Source organism: Cnephaeus nilssonii (genome assembly GCF_951640355.1).
Source record: "Cnephaeus nilssonii genome assembly, chromosome: 4".
NCBI lineage: Eukaryota > Metazoa > Chordata > Mammalia > Chiroptera > Vespertilionidae > Cnephaeus > Cnephaeus nilssonii.
Window position 1 is genome coordinate 101,244,062 of NC_137075.1, and position 21,374 is coordinate 101,265,435.

The following is a 21,374-nucleotide window of genomic DNA, read 5'->3' on the forward strand; positions in this document are numbered from 1 at the left end:
CCAGAATGGATAATGCAGGCTTTCCAACACCTGCCCAGGCTCTTCCAAAATATTGGACCTCTAGCTGGGGGTCAGTACTTCTGAATCCCAGGTGAGCGGCTGTGGGATCCTGGGTAAGTCACATCCCTGACCTTGTCAAATGGGGCAATTACATGTACCTCGAAGAGTTGTGAGAATTGGATTAAAATGTAATGTAAAGAACATTTTTAGGTGGCCCTGCTGGCGTGGCTCAGTTGTTGACCAGGAGGTCAGGGTTTGATTCCCAGTCAGGGCACAAGCTGGGGTTGCAGGCTTGATCCCCAGTAGGGGGTCTGCAGGAGGCATCCAATCAATGATTCTCTCATCATTGATGTTTCTATCTCTCTCTCCTTCTCCCTTCCTCTCTGAAATCAATAAAAATATATGTTTTTAAAAAGAGCATTTTTAAGTGGCAAAGAGCTGCATGCATAAGCATGAGGGGCTGGTGTCATGTCTAAAGATGGAAGTTGCATACTGACCAGCTTACCCTGCCTGGCCAGCGTGGCAAGGCTCTAACATACTCAGTGTTACCTTAACCTCAGCTGGCCAATAGGGCTCCATTTTGTGCCTCATTCTCCTATTTCAAGCTATTGGTGAAAGTAATCTAGGAAGCCTCCACCCCCCCCCCCCCCAATGTTTTCTTCCAGCTCTCCTCCCTCAAGCCTGGCCCCCTTCAGGGCAGCGACAAGACCTGATTTGTCCACTGTGGTGAAGCCAGCATCCAGTGCTCTGTCTGGCCCTTGGCAGGTGCTCACGGACACCGTGCATGAAATGAAAGAGTGAATGAGCGAGTGAATGAACAAGAATCTCCACATCTTTGCCCCAGGGGTTCCCCACACTTGAAAAACACCCCCACTGCCAGCAGGTCACCTGGTCCTGGAAACCTTTAGGGGACCCTCCCTCCCGTCTTCCTTCCTCTGTCCCCCTTACAGTGCAGGCCCCTTTCTCTCGCCACAGCCGGGAGTGGAATGCCAGTGGACAGTGGAATCGCTGCTTTTCTCTGTCTCCCAGATCAGACACCAAGTTCCTGGAGGGAAGGGGCAAGGCCTCCTGCATGCTTGTCCCCAGCATCGCCCCTGCTCGGCTCCGATGCGTCTCTGCAGAGCTTAGCTGGAGAAGGGCCTCAGGGCAGCCCATTCAGGAAATGGGTCTGAAAGCTCACGGGCAGAGCAGACAGTTTATACTCAGAGTATGTGTTTTAAGGGGTGACTTCAGGGCCCAGAGAGACTGGGCAAAGGGACAAAGAACATGTCCCTTCCATGAATGAGCTGTGGTGTCCGACAGCTCCGCTCTGTCCCGAGCCCCTGGTACCTAAAAGTAGGGTGGCCCACGCCTGGGGGGCCCTTCCGGAAGGCCAGTCCACCAGTCCCAGCGCTGGCCACGCGCTGCCCCCGGAAGAGCAGAGCGGCTTGGCTTCACTGACCTGCGGTGGGGCCCGCGGGGCCAGGGGCAGCTTGTTTGAGCGAAACGGGCCGGACTACTAGGCGACAACTTGTTGATAATGTGGCCTCAAGCAGAGGAGTCTGAGACGGCTGGCTGAGGCAGAGCGGAGATCTTTCTCCCCACCCCCTGGGGCCATAGGCAACTCCTTCCAAGACTCAGCGCGGTGGTGGGAGAGGTCCCTGAACCTGGACTATGGAAGGGAGACAAGCCCTGGGCCCTGCACTTGGGGGGCCCGCACGGGGTGGGGGGAGGGGGCTCCCGTTCCATCCGAATGGGGTGGGGCGGGGAGGGGAGAAAGTCCTCAAGGACGGAGCGCAAAAAGGGGTCTCCACGAATCAGCCCTCACCCGCTTCCCAACGCCTCGGAGAAACTTGGGGCGGGGGGGGGCAAGCAGGGAGCAAGTCCCCCGGAGCTGGGCGCCCGCTCCCTCGCGGGTGGGTGAATGAATGATTAAGCGCCCAGTACACAATAGCCTCGCTAGATGGAGACGAGGAATCACTGCAGCGGCGCTGGCGGCGGCGGCGGGGAGCGCGGGCGGGAGCGCAGCCCGGGCGGGAGGCGGGCGAGGCTCACGTCTGTTTTCCTTTTTCGTGCATTATTTATTTCGCCTCCGCCCGCGGCCCTGCTGCCCGAGCGGGCGCTCCCAGCCAGCGGCTCTCGCCGCTTCCTCTCGCGGGCAGGCGAGACGGACGAGGAGAGCTCGGCACCCCCGCGCCCCAAGCCGCCTGGCGGTGCCACCGGAGGGCGGGGATCCGGGAAGGGCACTCGCCGCCTGGTCCTGGGGGCCTGGAGGAGACTTTCCCCGCCCTCGCCTCCGCCTCGGCAGCCCGCCCGGCCCTGGACGCCGGGTGCCGCCCCTCCCGCCCTGCGCGCTGCCAGGCGCAGCCGGGAGCCACCCGGTGCGAGCGCGCCACGCCCGGGACCCCAGCTCAGGGGCCCCGGAGGCCCCAGCCGCGCGCAAACTTTTGCTCCAGTATCCAGCGCTCTTCCCCGGCACGCGAAGCCCCCAGGCGCCCGCGCAGTCGCCAGGGTGAGGACAGAGGCTCCGCCTAGAGGGCGGGGGATTGGGGAGGCGGCTGGCTTTAAATGGGGGCCGTCTGGCGGCTCCGGAACAGTCTGCCGCGGGGGGAGTGCGACCTCCCTTCGGCGCGCCGTGGATCGGCTGGGGCGGCCCCCAGGCAAGGTGGCGTGAGGCCCCAGAGGGATGGGGCCGAAGATGGAGACCTGGGGGGAGCTCGCGCTCTGGGGCGGGAGGCGGGGCTCGGGAGAGCGCGCCTGGGTGAATGGGGTGCGCACGGAAGTGCATAGGTTGCAGTGTGCGCAGTGAGAGCCGGCGGGGCGCGGAGGGTGCGCGCAGCGTGTGATTTCCTGGTGTTGTGCACGCAGGGTCAGCGAGTGTGCAGGCAGCGGCCGGTGGGTGTGCACGGCTGTGTCTGTGGGTGTGCACCCAGGGTGAGCGGTGCCCGCCCGGTTTGAAAGGTTTCAACTGTAGGAGTGAGTTGAGCCTGGCTGTTTCTGGGGTGATGCGCGGGGCTGTGTCGTGTGCTGGGCTGTGTATGGAGGTGCGCACAGGGCCGAGGTGTGCACGCAGGGCTCTGGGCAGGTGCCCGGGGGCCAAAGTGTGCACGCAGGGTTCTGGGAATGTGCGCCAGGATAGAGTGAGTTCTGGGATGCCGGCTTCTGTGAGTGTGCGCGAAGGGTCTTCGAATGTGCCAACTAGAGTGAAGGGGCAAAGCTGGATTTACGAGGGGGGTCCAGGCTGCGGGGCGTGCCTGCCCAACCCGGACCGCTGCGTGTTCGAGTGCGCGACCGCGATGGTGCCCGCGCCCGCGGCGCCCGCCTGACCCGAGCTTTGCTCCCCTGACAGTTCGCCCCGAGAGCGGGTGCCGCGGGTCGAGATGCTGCTCCGGGACCTGGTGCTGCGCCGCGGCTGCTGCTGGCCCTCACTGCTGCTGCACTGCGCGCTCCACCCGCTCTGGGGCTTCGTGCAGGTGAGCGGTGGCGCGGGTTGCCGGGCTGCACCGGTTTGGAGACCTCCTGGGTGAGACCCGGTGGGGGCGGGGGTGTCACTTCGCTCTCCGACCCCAGCTTCCTGCAGCCGCCCCTCTGGCTGGTCCTGGGGAGAGTTTATGTACCGAAAAGATGCTCGGGCCTCCCCATACTCCTGCCTGGAAGAGCTAAGAAACCCCGTAGGGAGGCTTCAGTTGTGGCCTAAGACCTGCAGGACAGGCCAGGGAACAGGAAGGGCTTAGGCAGGGAATGCCTTCTTGGTGATGACCTCTGATTGCAGACACGCCGGGAAAGAAACCTTCGAGCTTTTGCAAACTTAAAAAGAAAAGGATCCCAAGGACATACATCTTTTATCTCCCACTAGTCAACTTCCAATTAGCCTTACGCTGGACTTCAACACGGGAGAGGCTGTGTTTCGTGTAGGGAGTGGAGTTGGGGATGTGGACGGGGTGTAAGTGGTGGCCACGCGTGGAGGACGTAAGAAATAACTGTCCATCTGTAAGCATTGCCTGAGGATGGACTCCTCACCCCGGGTCCCTGGACTGAGGCCAGGCAGCCACCAGCTGGAGTTACCTCTGTTAAGGTCAGAGAGAGGGTTCGATGGGCTGGTCCCTAGTGCCTCCCGGAACCTACTCGGTCAGTGGGACAGTGGAGGGTGTGAAGAGGTGGGCTTTGCTGTCAGCTCTGAATGTTGAGCCCCAGCCCTGCCCCGTACCAGCTGGGCAACTTTAGGCAGTGCACTTAACCTCTCTGATCTTTGGTTCCTTCTTCCTGACTGTGCGATTACAAGTACTTGATGAGATGAAACACATAAAGACTACTTAGCACAGTGCCCAGACCACAGCAAACACCAGTGGTGGCTGCTGCGGCCATTGTTGATATTAGTGCTAGTGATGCTGCTCATCTACCTGGCTGGCCAGGTGCTCTTGACCACCACATAGTCTGTTGCATCTTTTTGAGTTGTTAGTGGTTCAGCAGGTGCTGGAGGACATTTTTGCTGTTTGGGGCATTTAAATACCCCTCTCTGGGTATTTGCAGCTTCACTTCCGGTGGCATTTGGGGGGTTGGGGATCATTCAGGTGGTTATCTGAGTACGGGGTGACAGTCCTCAGAGGAAGGGATGGGCGAGACGGCTTGCCAGTCTGCCGTGGCCCATGAGCTGTCGCAAGCTATGGGGCCCTGCTGGGAACCAGCTCAGTCAGTCCTGCCTGGAGGGCGGCGGAGTGAGCACAGGGAGAGATCCAGGGGCTCTGAAGCTGGGCCCAGCATGCTGGCTGCGTGGGCGGGTCGACCAGGATCCACCACCCACCCCAGCACCAGGCCTGCCTTCTGCTCCGTCTCTGGCTTGCCTCTGCCTCACTCACAATTGTTTTCCTTTCGGAATTGACAGCTTTGTTTAATGTGTGAAACTGCAGTTATTAAACTCAGCTCTGCCTCCTCAGGGTGCAGGGTTTTGTCACTTTTAAACACTCAGGTGGTTGGGGACCAGCTTCCCTTGTTCAGCTTTTAGCTGAACCCCAGGCATTAAGTTCACTTTGTTTTTACATCTGTTTGCTTACAGTCTTCCATAAGACTTTTCAGCTTATGGAGAGCCACACGAAGGTGTTGTCTGTCTCCGAGACTAGAATGCTGCTGGGTAGAGACAGGAGACCCCCATCACCACCACCACCACCACCCCCTCCTACTCTCCAACACCTCCCTACCACCCCGCCACCACTACCACCATAAGAAACCATTTTGTGAAAACAGCCTGGTTTTTTAACAGTGTCCTTCAGCTAGACAGAACTTACACAAGCGTGTGTGTGTGTGCTTCAGATGCTGTTACTCAATACAATCAATTTTTGTGCAAATCAATTAGAAAAGGAATCCTCTAGACAAGTAGCATGGATAAAATCTTGGCTGGAAGCTCTGGAAAAATTAATCTACAAATGATAAGGACCGAAAAGCCAAGGGGAAAGGGCTGTGGAATGGATGGGTCTGGGTTTTTTTTAAGCAAAAGCGCTGAATCCGGAGGAACAGAAGGGAGAAGAGGAAAAACGGAAGTGCATGAAGCCATGTATGTCCCTTTAAGTGGAGAGACTAAAATCTGTCTCATCATCGGAGTTTCTCGGAGGCAGAGACAGAACTCAGCTCTCTGTGCTTTCATGAGCGTTTTGCCAGAAGACTCCCCCGAAGTTGTGAGCATTTGGACGGGTGAGACCGACATAACGGAGTCCTCTAATTATTAGGATAAATGGTGAAGTGAGAGACCTGTGTTCCCCAAAGCTCCAGATTCCTACCTTGAAGTCAGCCCGAAGCCTCTGCCTAGATGATAAGAAACTTAATCATTAAAGTCAGATGACATTTAAAGTGCCGCAGGTTGGTGTGGGGGCACTCGCGAGCCTCCCCCTTTTCTCCTTAATGTGTCTGGAATTGAGCTTTTGAGCTTTTGTGATTTAGGGTTCTTCTAAGTTCACTTCCAGATGATTCCTTTTTTTGCAAGCAAAGAGGATGACAGGCTGGCAAATTTATTAGGTGTGACAGGAGTGTGCCTCATCAAGTTACTGTGGTGCTGGCCTGTCACCATAAAAGATGCCAGAAGCCATCATCTTTGTGGGTGTCCTCCTAAAGCCATCGTCAGGGAGACAGGCTCGGATGCGAGCCTACGGGTCTTCCAGGGCTGAGCCGGTGCCACCCTCAGGCCCAAGCAATGCTGACCTCCCCCTGTGGCCAGTCACTACAGCTTCACTTAGGTATTCAGCAGCACTTACTGAGCACCTACTGTTTGCCAGGCCCTATGTTAAGTGCAAGAGACCTCGTGGTCCCAAGTCCTCATGGCATCAACAGTCGGGCTCTGGAGAGATAATTAAACAAGTAATTAGAGGCAAGATAAGCGCAACGGGAGCGAAAAGCTCAGAGATTGGGATCTGGGGGAAGGGACCCATGTGGTGCTCAGCTGAGACATGCCCAAGGAGGAGTCGGAGTCGGGGGCAGGCGTGGGGGAGGTACGCAGGCAGAGGCAACAGTCCCCAAGGCCGGAGGAGAGCGGGTGAGGCCACTGCTATGAGCTACTAACATCGTATCCTGCAGTTGGGACTTGATCCTGGGGGCTTCAGGGATTCTCAAAGGTTTTAAGCAAGAGATGGCAATCTCAGACTGGCATTTCAGAATCTCAGTCCAGCTCCAGCAGGAAGGATGGATTCGAAAAGGGGGTCAAAGAGGCTGGTGGGGGTAGTGCTGCCAGATTGAGCAAATAAAAATACAGGGCATCCAGTTAAATTTGGGTTTCAAGTCAACCACAAATTGTTCTTCAGCATAAGTATATCCCATATGATATTTGGGACATAACTTATACTAAAAAAATTGGTGTTTGTTTATCTAAAATGTAACAGGGTGCCCTATATTTTACATAGCAACTCTCCGTGAGAGGCCAGGGCTGCCCAGCAGAGAGATGATGGTGTCCTGGTTAGGGTGGTAAGGGGGAGACGTGAATGGATTCAATGACTATTTAGGAGGCAGTATCCCCGGGACCAAAAAGCTGTACTGATTGGCCAGGAGTGGGGAGCACCTTGTCCCCCAGACTCCAGGGACAGGTACCACGGAGGCTGCAGGACCTGCCGGTGCCTCAGGGTTCAGGCCCCAGGAGAACACTGCCGAGCAGGGGAGGGGAGGCAGGCGATGGCAGAAGTGGAGTAAACACTCGTCCTAGGAAGCAATGATGCCAGCTTTTGCTCTGGGGGCTTCAGGCAAGTCATTGGCCTCTCTGGGCCCCTCCTTGGTCAAGTCCAGCTACGAGTAGGTGACTACAAGGGCACGTTTCTTCTCCTTGTGGGACTCCCTAAGGGATAAACCAACCAAGCCAGGTACTGGGACACGCTCCCAGTGCTGAGGACCTTGTCTAAATGCAACACCACCAGACCACCGAACCCCAAAGTGGACCCAGGTTGGGGGCGGGGTAGATCCTGTGTTTCTACACTGGTGGGCGGATCATCTCAACAACATCTTTTCACTGAGCACCAACCGAGTGCCAGGCCTCGTGCCTCTCCAGTCAGTTACTTACTCATGGTCCTGCCGTCCCCCCCGCTAAGTGTGGATGGTAGCTCCTGCCTCTCCCGGTTATCCTCGTGGTGAAATGACAGCTGCCTCCCGGGGCTGACACACACTAGGGCTCAGGAAGTCCACTTGATCAGGATGAATAAAGCACAGACTCATTTACCAGCCAGCTTCGGTAAGGGAGAGGTGTTGGGGGGGGGGGGGGGGGCAATCATTATAAAGCAGTGGGGATGATGCCCCCAAAGAGAAGGGCTTACAAGGTGAAGAAGCATCCCTGGGCAGTTGGGTCTAGTCTGGGGGGTCCTGGGGTTGGGGTGGCTTACCCATGAAGGCTGTGCTGGAACTGGGTTTCAAGGATGAATGGAAGTTGGAAGGTAGATAAAGGGTTTGAGTAGCCAACTGTCAGTGGCGAGAGGCTCAGCGGCCACTGGTTTGCACTGGACCACACTCCAGTGAGGCGCCCACGCAGGGCCCACCCCTCAGGGAGAGGGCCAGCCAGCCCAGCCTGGATACTCTGGTGATGAGCAGCTGTGCCGGCCCCTTTCCAGTGGGCCGTTGTCCGAGACACCGTCACTTTCTAAAATGCTTCCTCCCGCTTCAGCCTGGAAACTTGGCCCTGGCGTCCCTGCCTGTAATTTCATTGCACTAAACGCTTACACATCTGTGCCCTTATATCCTCTCCCCAAAGTAGGTCATTGTGTTGGGCCAGGTTAAACAAGCGTGCTGCTCTTGAACTCCGTCGCGTAAATTGCACTTCGGAGCGTGGGAAAGTAATGGCTTTGGCAATGGCACCGGTTGCTTGAAGTTCACACACTTGGTAGAGGCTCTCGAGAACCCCCGTAGTCCTAGAAGGTGGGATCCAGAGGACAGGCTCCGTGTGGATGAGAACCGGGCTGCACTGGTGGGGAGGCGGGGTGGGGGTGGGGGGGGGGCGTGTAGAGTTCATCATCCCCTTAAAGTAACTGAGAAAAGGCTCACCCTCGAGGTTGTGCGCTTCCCAGCGGGAGACAACATTGCCTTCCAGAGTTTGAACCACAGTGGGTCCTAGAAAACGAGGAAAGGTGGTGAGCAGGAGCTGCCTGGCCTCCCAGATGTTGTCAGGGTTGTACATAGCTCACCTCCTGCCGGCACCCCGGCCTGTTCACCTCTGCCAATGCCAAGAGCACCCCAGCCCTGCGGACCCGCTCTGCTGGGCCTGGGACTCGGCAGCAAAGTGTCTGCACTGGCCTAAGGCAGCCGTCCGCGGCTGGTTGCAGGGAAATTGGCGTTCTGGGTTTCTGCTCACTCAAGATGACAGCCAGAGAAATTCACCGTGGGCATAATTGATCATTATTGATGCGGTGGTGGTGGTGGGGGGGGGGGGTCCACCTCCTTTTTCCTGCATGCCTTTAAGTCCGCTTGTTCCCCGGGTCGGGCCTCGTGGATGCACGCACCCTGCCGCAGGGAGGGCCGCGGGCGGTCAGTCCACGGCACCCGTTAGCAGTGTAACCTGGAAGCTAAACAAAACACTCGGGCCTGGCCGCACCTGCAGAACCTCTGCTGGAACCGGTCGTGGGGAAGGCTCAGGTGTGAGGGCCTTTTAACGCTGCCTGGACGTTCTGAGGTGCAGCCGGGGTTGGGAGCCGCTGGTCAAGCACAACCCACTCCCGCCACTCTTCCTAGTTTACGAGCGAGGGAACTGACATCAAAAAACACCAGACCAGGATTCAAGAGGGGTGGATTCTGGTCCGATTTTTAATATTCATTCATTCACTCATTCATTTGTTCATTCATTCATTCACCAAATATTTATTAAATGGCCGGCATGCTTTAGCCAGGTTATGATAGTGAGAGACGAGGCCTGGCCCTCGCCCCATAGATCTCTAGTCCGAAGGTGTAGACGGACAGGAACCAGGGAATCACCCACATTTCTGCCCCCCAGAACCGGAAGAGCCTACTAAGAGGAGATCTGACCAGGTGAGGGAGGTCCCAGGCCCTTCCCTGAGGAGGTGCTAGCCAAGCTGAGGAACAGGCCAGCGGGGGGAAGGGGTGCGAGAACATTCTGGGCCACTGGAGCAGATGCCTGGCGAGGAAGGTTCCTCCCCCAAGACGGAGGGCCTGTCAGGGGCTGTGGCCGGAGAGAAAGGGACAGCTTGGCCTTGTTCCGTTGCAAGAAAGCCTGGAGAAGTGGCTGGGTCCGCTCCCTGAGGGTGCAGAGTCCGTATCCTGTTGTCATCCGGTGAGAGAACCTTGGGCAGCCACTTCTCCTGGGCCTCAGTTTCCTCATCTGTCTGAGGGGGCGATTCTAGGAGTTGACCTTCAAGTTCCTATCCACCCCTTAATAATACTGAAGCCACCTGTGACGGTCCCATGGCCGGTCCCTGGCAGAGCTGGGAATAAAACCTTCGTCGTCAAACCCGCCAAGCCAGCCTCCCGCTTATTCTCTCTGAGCCACCCCCACGTCTGCCTGTTCTTCCTGCCGTGGCCTGGGGAAGAGCCCCGAGTTCCAGCCTGGCAGGCAGGGGGTGGGGTGGGCCCCTTTCGGCTCCCCGTGGCCTCACTGTCTTCTCTTGGGCACGTGTGCCCATTTCTGCAGGTGACCCAGGGCGAGCCCCAGAAGTCCTGCTCCAAGGTGACTGACAGCTGTCAACACATCTGCCAGTGCCGGCCGCCTCCCCCGTTGCCCCCGCCACCCCCACCCCCGCCGCCTCCCAGGCTCCTCTCCGCCCCAGGTAAGTAAAGGCTGGCGTGTTTCCGGTTCCTCCGTGTGTTTTCCGGGCCCAGGGAGAGCCTGCGAGCGTGGCAGAGGGCAGCCTTGCCTCCTTGGTAATTTTCCACTGGCCGAGCAGGAGGGAAGCCAAGGCCCAACTTCTCCCTGCAGTCTGCAACGCGCCGTCCCCACAGAATGACCCTGAGCGAGGGGGAAGGATGCTTCGCCATCGGTTAATCAGATAAAAGTCAGTCTCCATTTGATGAGTGACTCGGCCGGCAGGCCCAGGGCACTGGTCTTGTATATCCCACCCACGCACATGCTTTCATTTTTCGACTTTAATTCTGGTTTAAGGAGGCAATTAGTGTAGAACCGAAGTGTAGGCTCTGGGAGCAAAGTGACACGGATGCCTTTCAGCCACTCGCAGTGAACTCTGCGACCCACCCCTGCCCCCACCCCTCCCTCCTTGGCTTTGACTTCCTCTATGAACAATTTGACTTCCTGGCCATTCAAACAAAGGAGGGTTTCTTTAGGCAGAAAGGGCCTCGGTCCTGGCCTCTGTGGGTTAAGTTCCCTGCCTACAATTGCCACAAGGTCTCTAACAGGAGAGCCTATATTTTGGATCGATCGCTCCCGCTAGCTATAGAATGCCTGCGATCATGTGTGGCTCTCTGTCGGTAAACACATCTCTGAGGTATCGGGACGAGGTATTGGGATGTACTTTAAATAATCTTGGCGACGCTTTGCTCCCTGGTCGGCTGTGAGGCCAGGCTCTCGGGGTGCAGGCAGTGATGCAATGTTCTGGAGGATCTTTGCAGTCACGGGCATTTCTGTGTTTTGTCTGCTGGGCTCCTACCTGTCTCCATGCTTACCTGACACCTGTGGGGTCCTCAGCATTGCCTGAAGCATTTATTTTAAGTGCAGCTCATGGTCCTAGCCAGGTTGCTCAGTGGTTAGAGCATCGGGCCACGGACTAAAGGGTTGCAGGCTTGATCCCTGGCCCTGGTCAGTGCATATGCGGAGGCAACCAATCTATGTGTCTCTTTCACATCAATGTTTTTCTCTCTCTGTTTCTCCTCCTCCCTTCCACCCTCTCTAAGAATCAACGGGGGGTGGAGGGGGGAGGGTGGAATACCCTCCCGTGAGGAGTAACAAAACAAAAAACTAAAGCTTCAGGGGCCCACTTCACACCCACCAACTCAGAGTCATTGGGGTGGGGCTTAAGGAAGTAGCGTGATAACAAGTGCCGGGTGGTTTGGAGCCCCTGCAGAAGTCTTCCGTCCCAGGATGCTCACTCCTCCTCTCACCGGAAGGAATCCCTGAGCCGTCTTGTGGGGCCCAGACTCAGGCACCTGCCCTTGCAGATCACTCTGCTCCCTTCCTTTAGAATTTCCCTCCTCCCGCTGCTTGGGCTGCAGACCTGTGCTCTCTGATGGACCCACAGCCCCAGTGCGAGGCCCTTCCGTTCACCTCACGGAAATTCTGTGCCAGGCACAGTGAGAGACCCAGCCGGCCTCCGGGGATCTCTCAGCTCAGGGAGGCCCCCTGTCCGCTGCCTACAGCGGGTGGCCCGAGGGAGCACAGTGGTAGCTCTCCGGTGCACCGGGAACCCTTGAGCAGTTGGGCCGCAGGAAACAGTGACACTGACCTGGGTCTTAAAGAATGAATGGGATTGCTCCGGGTTGATGCGGAGGTTGTGGGGGAAGGGCATCCAGGCAGAAGGAACAGCGTGGGCAAAGGCTGGAGGTGTGACTCTGAGAGACTCCCCTCGGGCGTCAGAGCCCTTCAGCAGGTTTAAAGGAGTGGCCAAGGGGCGGACTGGGATGGGCCTTGTATATATGGCTGATTTCATCCTGTGAATCCTTGTTTGCCAAACGTCATTTACCATATCCAAATACCTCCTGAAAGTTGCCCTTTCTTCTTTAAATAGACTCACTTTTGTGGCTATGCAAATCAATTTCCAAAGGAAAGTTGACATAAGTACTGTCATTGAAAGACCAGTATCACTTGCGTGAACAAAGGTGACCTTCACAATAAGTGTAATGAGGCCCGGCTGGTGTGACTCAGTTGTTGGGAGCGTCGTCCTGTGCACCGAAGGGTCATAGGTTCAATTCCTGGTCAGGGCATGTGCCTGGGTTGCGAGTTCCATCCCTGGTCAGGGTGCATACAGGAGGCAGCCGATCGAGGTTTCTCTCTCACATCGATGTTTCTCTGTCTCTCTCTCCCTCTCCCTTCCTCTCAGAGCCGTGGTAGTTCCATGCGGAGATTCTTCTCTATAAAGAAATCAGAAGGTTTATAAGAGAATCAGAAGGGCCGAATTTCTTGTTCTACGTTTCACTGTGCCCTTGGGTCCCTGTGCCATGGAAAACCAGCTCACTTAGCTCAGGGTCCAGTAGCCCATCCTTCAGGAAACCGCTGTAGACCGTGATCAGCCCACAAAAGTATTCAGCAGGGAAATGGCGTGATTCTGTACACCTGTTTCAGAAAGATCAACTTTTCTGAGAGCAGGGACTGGGCATGAGCTACCAGACTGGAGGGAATCTTGAGATAATTCGGTCCCCAGACCATCCATTAGGACCTGAAGCCAGGCAGGGGCTGCAGAGAAGGGGAGGCGGGCAGGGAGTGCCTGGGTGGGGGCCGCCACCTATGTTGAGCTTTGGGCGTGAGGGCACTGCTGGGTGAGGAGGTTTGGTCCTACGGCAGGATGTCTCTAGTTACACACAACAGAAACCCATCTTGTAGTGGCCTGAGCAATACCAAAACTAGGGAGGGAGCCCGGCTGGTGCAGCTCAGTGGTTGAGAGTCGACCTATGGACCAGGAGGTCAGGGTTCAATTCCCGGTCAGAGCACATGCCCGGGGTGCACGTTCCATCCCTAGTAGGAGGTGTGCAGGAGGCGGCTGATCAGTGATTCTCTCTCATCATTGATGTTTCTATCTCTCCCCCTCTCCCTTCCTCTCTGAACTAAACAAAAACATCTTTTTTTTTTAAAAAAAAAAAAGTGACATGGGCTCTTTAAGTGCTTATTGATGGAGGTTCTCTTTGCCTAAGCAAAGCAGAGGAGCAGATGGAAGCCATGCCCTCGGATGATGCTGCTGAGGAGGTCACGTTGCAGGAGCGGGAATTCAATTCCATCCCTGGATAGAGGAGCGCCAGGGAATTTGTGAACATTTTAAAACCACACCACCTTACACACACACACACACACACACACACACACACACGCGCGCGCACGCACACGCATACGCGCGCGCGCGCACACGCGCACATACTATTTGAACTTTCCTTTGCCTTTATAGCAGTCATCCCACCCATGCACTATCTAATTAGTTACTTGACTTATGCCTGGATCCTTTGCTAGAGGCAGACAATGGCCATGTGTCTGCTTGTCCACTTAGAGCCCCAGCTCCTTAGCACCTGCCTGGCATGTCATGGGTCCTCAGTAGCTACTAATTCATTGCTTTTGCAAGGGTTTTTGACTGTCTCCTATTGCCAGACACTGGCTGGGTTCTGGGAATGCCATGGGGATCAGGCCAGCAGGGTCCCTGCAGCCATGGAGCTTGTAGCTTGCTCTCTGCGTGCACAGACAGGGCAGGGCGGGGCGGGGGCTGGGACAGAAGAACAGACCACAGATATCACCGGGAAAATAGAAGGCAATGTGTGCCACAAGGTAATGAAATGATGTGATGTGATGGGGTAACTGCGGGGTCACCTGCATTGCATGGTCTGGGCACAGGAGATGACATGTCAGCTGAGAGCCGGCTGAAGGATGTAGTCTGGGGGAAGGTCGTTCTCAGCGGAGGGAGCAGCAAGTGCAAGTTCCTCAGGCAGGAAGCCCTCGGGGTGGGTGCGCGAAGGGCGGCTGCTGGGTGAAGGACAGGAGGGGGCGAGTCCCAGAGCAGGCCGTGGCCAGACCGTGCAGGCTCAGGGCCCTGGAGGCTGGGGAAGGGGCTGGGCTTTCTCTTTAGAGGCCTCTAGGGGGTTTCGAGCCGGGGAGGGGTGTGGCCTCATTTACACTCTGCAGAGGCTGCTCCCCACCGAGGAGGCTGTGGCTTGGGTCCAGGAGAAATAGTGATGGAGGAGCCTGGATGTGGCCTGGGTGGGGGTGAGGGAGAGGCAGCCACGGCGAGCCCTGGTCCGGTCTGAGAGGTTAGGGGGGTGGGGTAGGGACTCCGATGGCTGTGGTTGGGTGGGGCAGGGATGTCCCAGGTTCTGTGCAATGAGCAAGCAGGCATCACTCCCGGCACTCCGGCTTGGTCCTCGGGATGCCTGTGAGCTCATCAATGGGCTAATGCAAACCCGGGGGCGCCCGGACGGGGTTAGCAGCAGCTCAAAGTCCCCCCCCAACCCTGAGTGTGTTAGTGACTACCGTTTTGTACGGACACAATCTCTGGGACTTTATGAAGGTTCCGATTTTTTTCTGGGTTGTGACAAGTTTGGAGACAGCAAAAGAGGAGGCGCCTGGAAGGCTGTAATGCCGTGATGGGTGCAGCGGGTGAGGCCACCCCTGGGGACCAGCCTTCTCCTTGGGGCGCCAGGCTCCTCGGGAAAGAGGGTGAACCCCACAGCTCCATCTTTGCCCAGAGTGAGCCGTGAGGAGGGACTGTGGGCGTCCAACATGGGCCATGTCACGTTGACTATCTCTTGCTTGGTGGGCTGTGTCCGTGCTGAGTTCGTCCTTAATGTCACCATTGATTGGGGTATGGGGGTATCAGATGTTCATCATGTGTGGGAGGCAGGACTTCTGTCCTGTCATCTTTGAGCCTCTTGCCTGGTCTGCGAGTAGGAGGACCTGGAGGCCAGGCCTGGCTCTTGCCAGCTGTGTGCGGTCACTCACGCTCTCTGAACTTCCTTGTTCTTGTCTGCGCGTGAGCGACGAGGTTCCGTCCTCCAGAGGCGGTTGTGAGTGCAAAAACTACAGGTGAAGGCCTAGCCCAGCTCCCGGTACCTCCCCACCCTCTTGTCAGCATAACCTTTGCTTGAATGGATCTCTTCCCCAAGCTGGCCTCAGCTCTCCCATCCATAAAATGGGCCGGCTCTGCCGTGAGTTCCACTCCAGCCGAGCACAGGGCCCTGTGAGCACGGCTCTCGCCCCTGGACTGGAGCGTCTGACATCGTAGGAATTTTAATAGTTGCTGGCTTTCTTTCAAAAAGTGATTTTATTTATTTTTAAGTACTGGCTTTCCCTTTCCCAATTCAATAAATGGAATTGTTCGTCTCCCACTTACATGCTTGTATCCAGCAAATAAAAGATTATGGATTTATGTGGACTTGAATCCACTCAGAAAACCTTTACCCATCGATTCATTGAACAAGCCTTTGCCGAGTGTGTGCCCTGCAGGTCCCGGGCTTCAGAGAACTGTCACAGCCCTGCCCTCAGGGACCCTGAGCCCTGGATGCACGTAGGCACCACCCAAGAGCTTTAGAAATGATGCCCGGCCCACCCTAGAGGGGGTGATTTGTTTAGGAATTGAGGTCGATACTCTTGGCTGTAACCAGAGGCAGGAGGCAGGGAGGGAAGGTGAGGTGTGACGGAACTTGGGGCCAAGGGTCCGAGAGATGTGTGCGTGAGTGAGTGGCCTCCGATTCCCGCAGGGCGCTGGGCTGCCCCAGCGTGGAGCCTGCCCTCCAGGACTTTGGCGTCTTGTGAGGAGCCTGGGCTCAAGGCTGAGCTGGCAACGGGCACTCACATCTGGGCAAACGCGCACATCCGTGCCCGACGTGTACTTCCTGGTGCTCGCGTCCTTGTACTTTTTTTTATTGAGATAAAAGTCACCATTCTCACCGTTTTACAGTATACATTTCAGCAGTTTTTAGTGTATTCACAATGTTGTGTAACCATCACTATAGTCTAATTCCAGATCATTTTTGTCACACACACACACACACCCCCAAAAAAAAATAAACCCTGTACCTCCCAAATCAGCGCCCTCACCGAGTCCCTGACAACCACTCATCTACTTCCGGTCTCTGTGGATTTGCTGTTCTGGACATTTAACATAAGCCCGGTGTTCTTCCACGGCCCGAGCCTCAGTTTCCCACCTCCTAGTGTGGAGGAAGCCTCCTTCCTCTGCTGAGAGGCGGAATCCAGACGGCGTGTGCAGGGTGGGCCCAAGCCCAGCACGGGGCAGGTGGTTAGAGGGTGACACCCCCATAATGGAAGGGGATCCTGCAGCATCGGCAGGGGGATGGCCTCACCGGTTGCATTGGGGTTGAGAGCTGGTGCTGACACCCCGTAACTCTGGCCTCCTGTGGACCATTTCACTCACCGGGCTGTGGAGAGGGGCAAGTTGGTTCGCAGGCGACCGTGTGCAGAGCAGTGCGGCTCAGGGGGCCACCCTGTCCATGTGGGCTATTTCGTGTTATTACGGAATTCATCTAGGATGTCCCACTGTGTCCAGCACACAGCAGCCACTCTGCCCCATTGAGTTTCTGATTTGATCCCTGAGGACAAGACAGCTCACAGCTTGACCCATGAGGGGTTTGAAAGAAAGAAAGAATGAATGAGTGAATGTGACCAGACGAGGAAGACAGAAGATGAACTTTCCCGGATAAGCCGGTAGGGTGGGGACCAACATTTTTACGAGCCTGCCATGTGCCAGGGAGCCTCTGGGGGCACCTCTGAGCTGGGGCTTCTCCAGAAACAGACAGGAGGCAAGAATTCAAGGGCAGGGGGTTAGTTGGGAGATGGGGAGAGGGCGGCAGGCAGCCAAGGGCGTGATATCAAGCCAGTTTCCACCATGGACCCTGGAGGGAGGCTCGTCCCACTGGGGAGCTCTGGGAAATGGTGGGGTCACAGCTCCTGCGAGTGACTCACCTGAGGGCCCAGGGAGCTGGGGTGCAGGCGACTCCCCAGGCCGGGAGGCAGCTGGAAGCCGAGCCAGCGAGGCCAACAGGACGCCAGCAGCACCTGCTCAGCTGTGCCCTTCATCCACCGCGGCTGCCCGGGTGCCCTCGCCCTGGTCAGCCCCAGAGGGTCTACACCTCACGCTGGGAGCCCGCACCTCTCTCTCCCGCGTCAAGTGAGTGTCCTCCTGTCAGAGGGGTAGCTAATGTGCGTGTTTAGGAGCAGCACACCCTGCAAGTGTGTGCAGATCTCCATGTGGCCACGGTCTGAGGCTGGCACAGCGGGTAAGACAGGGCGAACCCCCAGTGGGGCTCCCGGGGGAAGATCGGGTTCTGCTTTCTCTCAGGTGGAGTTTGGGGTCCCTGTGGACGGTGTGCAGAGGCAGCGCACACAGGAATTGCACCCACGGGGCCGCTGAGGGGAGCAGGTGTCCCGCAGGTGTCCTGGCTGAGCTGAGGGGGAACCATTCTCGATTCTCGGGGGGAGCCTGGGAGTGGAGGTGGGGAAGAGGCTGTGTTCTGGCAGAAGGAAGGGCAGGGCAAAGCATTGGAGACGGACAGCCTGCCCACCCCAGGATTGGCGTGCGCAGGAGGCGTGGGGATTGAGCTGGAGGAGCGAGGGCGCTGCCCAGCCTGAGGGTGCACGCGGATCTTGGGCGCATTCCCCCGGCAGTGGAGGCTCTGGGCGGAGAGCTCCCATCTGAGTTCCCTTTAGCAGCCCTGGCTGGGGGGAGGCCGGGGGAGGGGAAAGAAGTGGCAGGAGACTGAAGGCGGAAGGCGGTGGTCCAGGGGAGAGAGCGCTGGCCTGTGCCGGGCAGTGGCTGTGGGCGAGGGCCCGGGGCTTGGGAACCTTCAGGACTCAGAGACCAACCACCTGTGGGGGTGAGGGAGCAGGAAGCTGCTCCTTGTGGAGAGAGTTCATGGAGGGAGCGGCCTTTGTCACATGGCGTGGAAGGTGCCGTTGGACGGCGGGGAAGGCACTGGTTTGTGGGTGTGAGTTGAGGGCAGAGGCCTGAGCTGGCCCTGAGGCCGTGGGGTGGGGGCTCCAGGGGGAGCGTGGGGAGGACGGCCTGGGGCTCAGGAGGAAGAGGAGCAGGAGAAGGGCAGGCAGAGGGGGAGGGGAGACCAGGCCAGGGGACCCGGAGACAAGGGAGGCCCCAAGGGCGGGGGAGAGCTCGCGGGATCAGGAGCGGGGAGCTGGTGTCCACCTCCTGCACCCACTTACCCGCAGGAGGAGGGAGCTGTAAGCACTAAACGCGAGCTTCTCTCTGAGGGACATTGGAAAGCACGTGGTGATGTAGTAATTCATCCGGGAGGCTCAGGGAGCTCCCTGTGTGCCAGGAAAGTGGGGAGAGATGCCATGCCTTAGGGAGGTGACCTGCCCCCCCCCTCCCCTGAGTGGGCGGGCACGAGCAAGGTGAGGCAGCTAGTGGTACGTGGCTGGGAGCAACCCAGGCCCCCCTGGACGGGCTGGTCCGTGTTGTCACAGGCGAGTGCTGATGGGAGGTTCCAAGCCAGAGGCCCCGGGGCACTGGGAGCTGAGGCGGGGGCAGGCGATGGCCGGGCAGGTGGGCCTTGACTCATTCAAACATTTCTTGAGCGCGTCTGCAGTTTAGCAGCTCGGGATACACCAGGGATAAAACAGATGCAGAGCTGACGCTGGCAGGGAAGAGAGACCAGAAAGCAATAAAGCTGATCACGCTGTGAGCTGGGTAGTCTGCGGGACGGGGCAGGTGCTGTGAGAAATGGCAGTGGACTGCAGCAGGCTGGGGCTGGGGCTGGGCCAGGAGCAAGCTGAAGGGGAGGTGGCGTGGGAGCCAGGCTGGCAGGAGGAGGCTCACTGGCACCGGGGAGAGGACCGCCCGAGGCCCAGGACAGCTCACCCGGAGCCTGAGGGGCAGCGGGGGCCAGTGTGGCTGGAGCAGAGTGGGGCTGGGGTAGGAGCTGAGGAGGGGGTAGGAGCTGAGGAGGGGGTAGGAGCTGAGGAGGGGGTAGGAGCTGGGGAGGGGGTAGGAGCTGGGGAGGGGGTAGGAGCTGGGGAGGGGGTAGGAGCTGAGGAGGGGGTAGGAGCTGAGGAGGGGGTAGGAGCTGAGGAGGGGGAGAGGCAGACAGGCCCACTGTGAGGGCGCCCTCTGTCGGTGGTGGTGGGAGTGGGGTGGCTCTGGTGGGTGACCGGAGGAGTTTGGCGGGATCCGGGAGAGCGAAGGGCTTTGAGCAGCCGAGTTCGGTGAAGCACGCGGTGCTGGAAGGCCATGACTCTCGGAGACGGGACGGGGCCAAGGCCACTGCGCACTTGTGAGTCTGTGCTCAGCTCCCGGCTGGGCAGCCACCTCGCTCTGAGACGGTGCCAAGAGGTTGGCCTTGTTCGTTCCCCTGCACAGCCCGGTTTATGGGGCTCGGTTTACGCTGCCGCTCGTCCCGTGCCTCTCCCTAAACATGGGTAGGTTGCAGATGAGGGTGGTGTCTGTTAGTCCTGCAGCGTGGGCCCCCCTGCAGTTTAGCAAGACTGGCCGTGACCTGTAAATGGTATCTACGTTGCCCTTTGTCCTTTGACCTCTAGAGAAGAAACCCAGGAAAGGCTGAAGGAAGCTTCCAGACCGTGACGTTCACACCAGGGTCTCTGCTGACGCCCAGAGCGGGCTGGGGACACCATGCCCCCCTTCTGGGGGGCTCCTCTTCCAGGAAGGCCCCCTCCTCGAGGCCGGGAGGTTGGGGTCAGGAATGGGTTGCGCCAGCTGCCTGGTTGGGCTGGCGGCGGCGGGGGTTGGGGGGGGGCAGAGCAACTGCACTGTCACTCCGCCTGGAGGATCGCTGGGCTCAGGACGGTGGGACTGGGATTGTACAGTGACCCTGAGCACCCAGAGAGCGAGTTTATTCCTTCCAACCGGCGCTCTCTCCGGCCCCTCCCCTCCCTTTCCTTTTTTTTTTTTTTAAATTTATTTTATTGATTTTTTACAGGGAGGAAGGGAGAGGGATAGAGAGTCAGAAACATCGATGAGAGAGAAACATTGATCAGCCGCCTCCTGCACACCCCCTACTGGGGATGTGCCCGCAACCAAGGTACATGCCCTTGACCCGAATCAGAACCTGGGACTCTTCAGTCTGAAGGCAGACGCTCTATCCACTGAGCCCAACCGGCGAGGGCCTTTTTTTTTTTTTAAAAAAAAGTTATCTTTATTGTTGAAAATATTACAGACATCTTCTTCTCCTCCGCCCCAAATTGGCCCCTCTTCCTCCCCTCACTTTCAAGCCCTCTCCCTCAGACTCCAAGTTCATGCTTTTCCAAATTCAGATGAATCCTCCCTCCACACACACACCCTTCTTCCCTCTCCCTCTCTCCCCTTGGTATTCTACTTGTGCTTCTCAATCACAAGTAAAAACACCCCCTAGTGTACATTAGGAAGTGTGTGTTGGGGGGCGGTGTTCATTTTTAGGTTGTTGTCACAGTGACGGGGGTGGGGGGTGGGAAGGAGCCTAGGGAAGTGCTACTGGCACTTAGTGGACAGGGGCCAGGGACGGCCAAGGTCATGCCAGGGACGGCCAAGGTCATACCAGGGACAGTTCTCCACAAAGAAGTCCTTCCCCTAATACCACAGATCCGGCTGAGAAACTGCAGCCACAGGCCTGGTTTCCAAGCAGCCGGGTTTCCAGTCCTGCCTGGTGCCCCTAGGAAAGTTGGGTGTTTCCATTTTTGGAAACCTCAGTGAGGGCCCTGCTACTGTGGGCGACGCTTCCTGTCTCTTTCGATGACTGTCTCGCTCTTGTCTGATAGCTTGGGGCTAGTCCACATTCTTTTATCAGCCACTTGCAAAACACCTGGCCAACCACAGAGGTACAGACTGTGCAAGGCCTGGTCCAGGTGCTCGGGGGTGTGGTTAGCATCGCCGAATGAGTCCAGTGGTCTCTGATGACCACACTCACTGGCAGGCCCCCCAGGGGCAGAGAAGAGGGCCACTTCATCCTGTGTACAGCCCACAGAGCTCTCCGGGTCCATAAGTTCTCATGTGCGGATTGGACCCCAGGACTCCAGTTGTGCCTGTGTGGACGTTCTGATTGGCTGGAAGACAGGGCTCTCTGTGTCCATTACCAGGGCTCCTGTTCTACTCTATGCTTTGAGTGCTGATGTGTGAACTTGAACTTTTACACATAGTCTCATGTGGTCAGGTACTTACATAGACTTCATGTCTTTGGTTTTCGTTTTTATTTTTTTAATTTTTCCTCCCTCATCGGGTCTTAGATCCGGTGCCCTAGAGGAAGAGCCTGAGGCAGGGTTTCGGGTGTGTGTTATTATTGAAGGAATGTTCTCAGGAGGAGGCAGTAGGGGAGGGAGGGGGGCA

The 21,374-nt window shown here is 57.5% G+C and overlaps 1 protein-coding gene across 3 annotated transcripts in view; it reads left to right on the forward strand.

The window, feature by feature from the left end:
* Positions 1–2,363: 2,363 nt before the first annotated feature.
* The window catches only part of PRIMA1 (proline rich membrane anchor 1), a 46,738-nt gene continuing 27,727 nt past the window's right edge, over positions 2,364–21,374 (forward strand). Inside the window, exons 1-3 of one of the 3 annotated variants that reach the window (XM_079768440.1) lie at positions 2,364–2,491; positions 3,329–3,452; positions 10,079–10,214. In XM_079768440.1, coding sequence (XP_079624566.1) covers positions 3,360–3,452; positions 10,079–10,214 — 229 coding nt within the window. In that variant the 5' untranslated portion in view covers positions 2,364–2,491; positions 3,329–3,359. Of the gene's footprint in view, positions 2,492–2,572; positions 2,645–2,795; positions 2,875–3,328; positions 3,453–10,078; positions 10,215–21,374 lie in introns of those variants that run through there. The other 2 variants (XM_079768439.1, XM_079768441.1) reach the window with 2 other exon arrangements.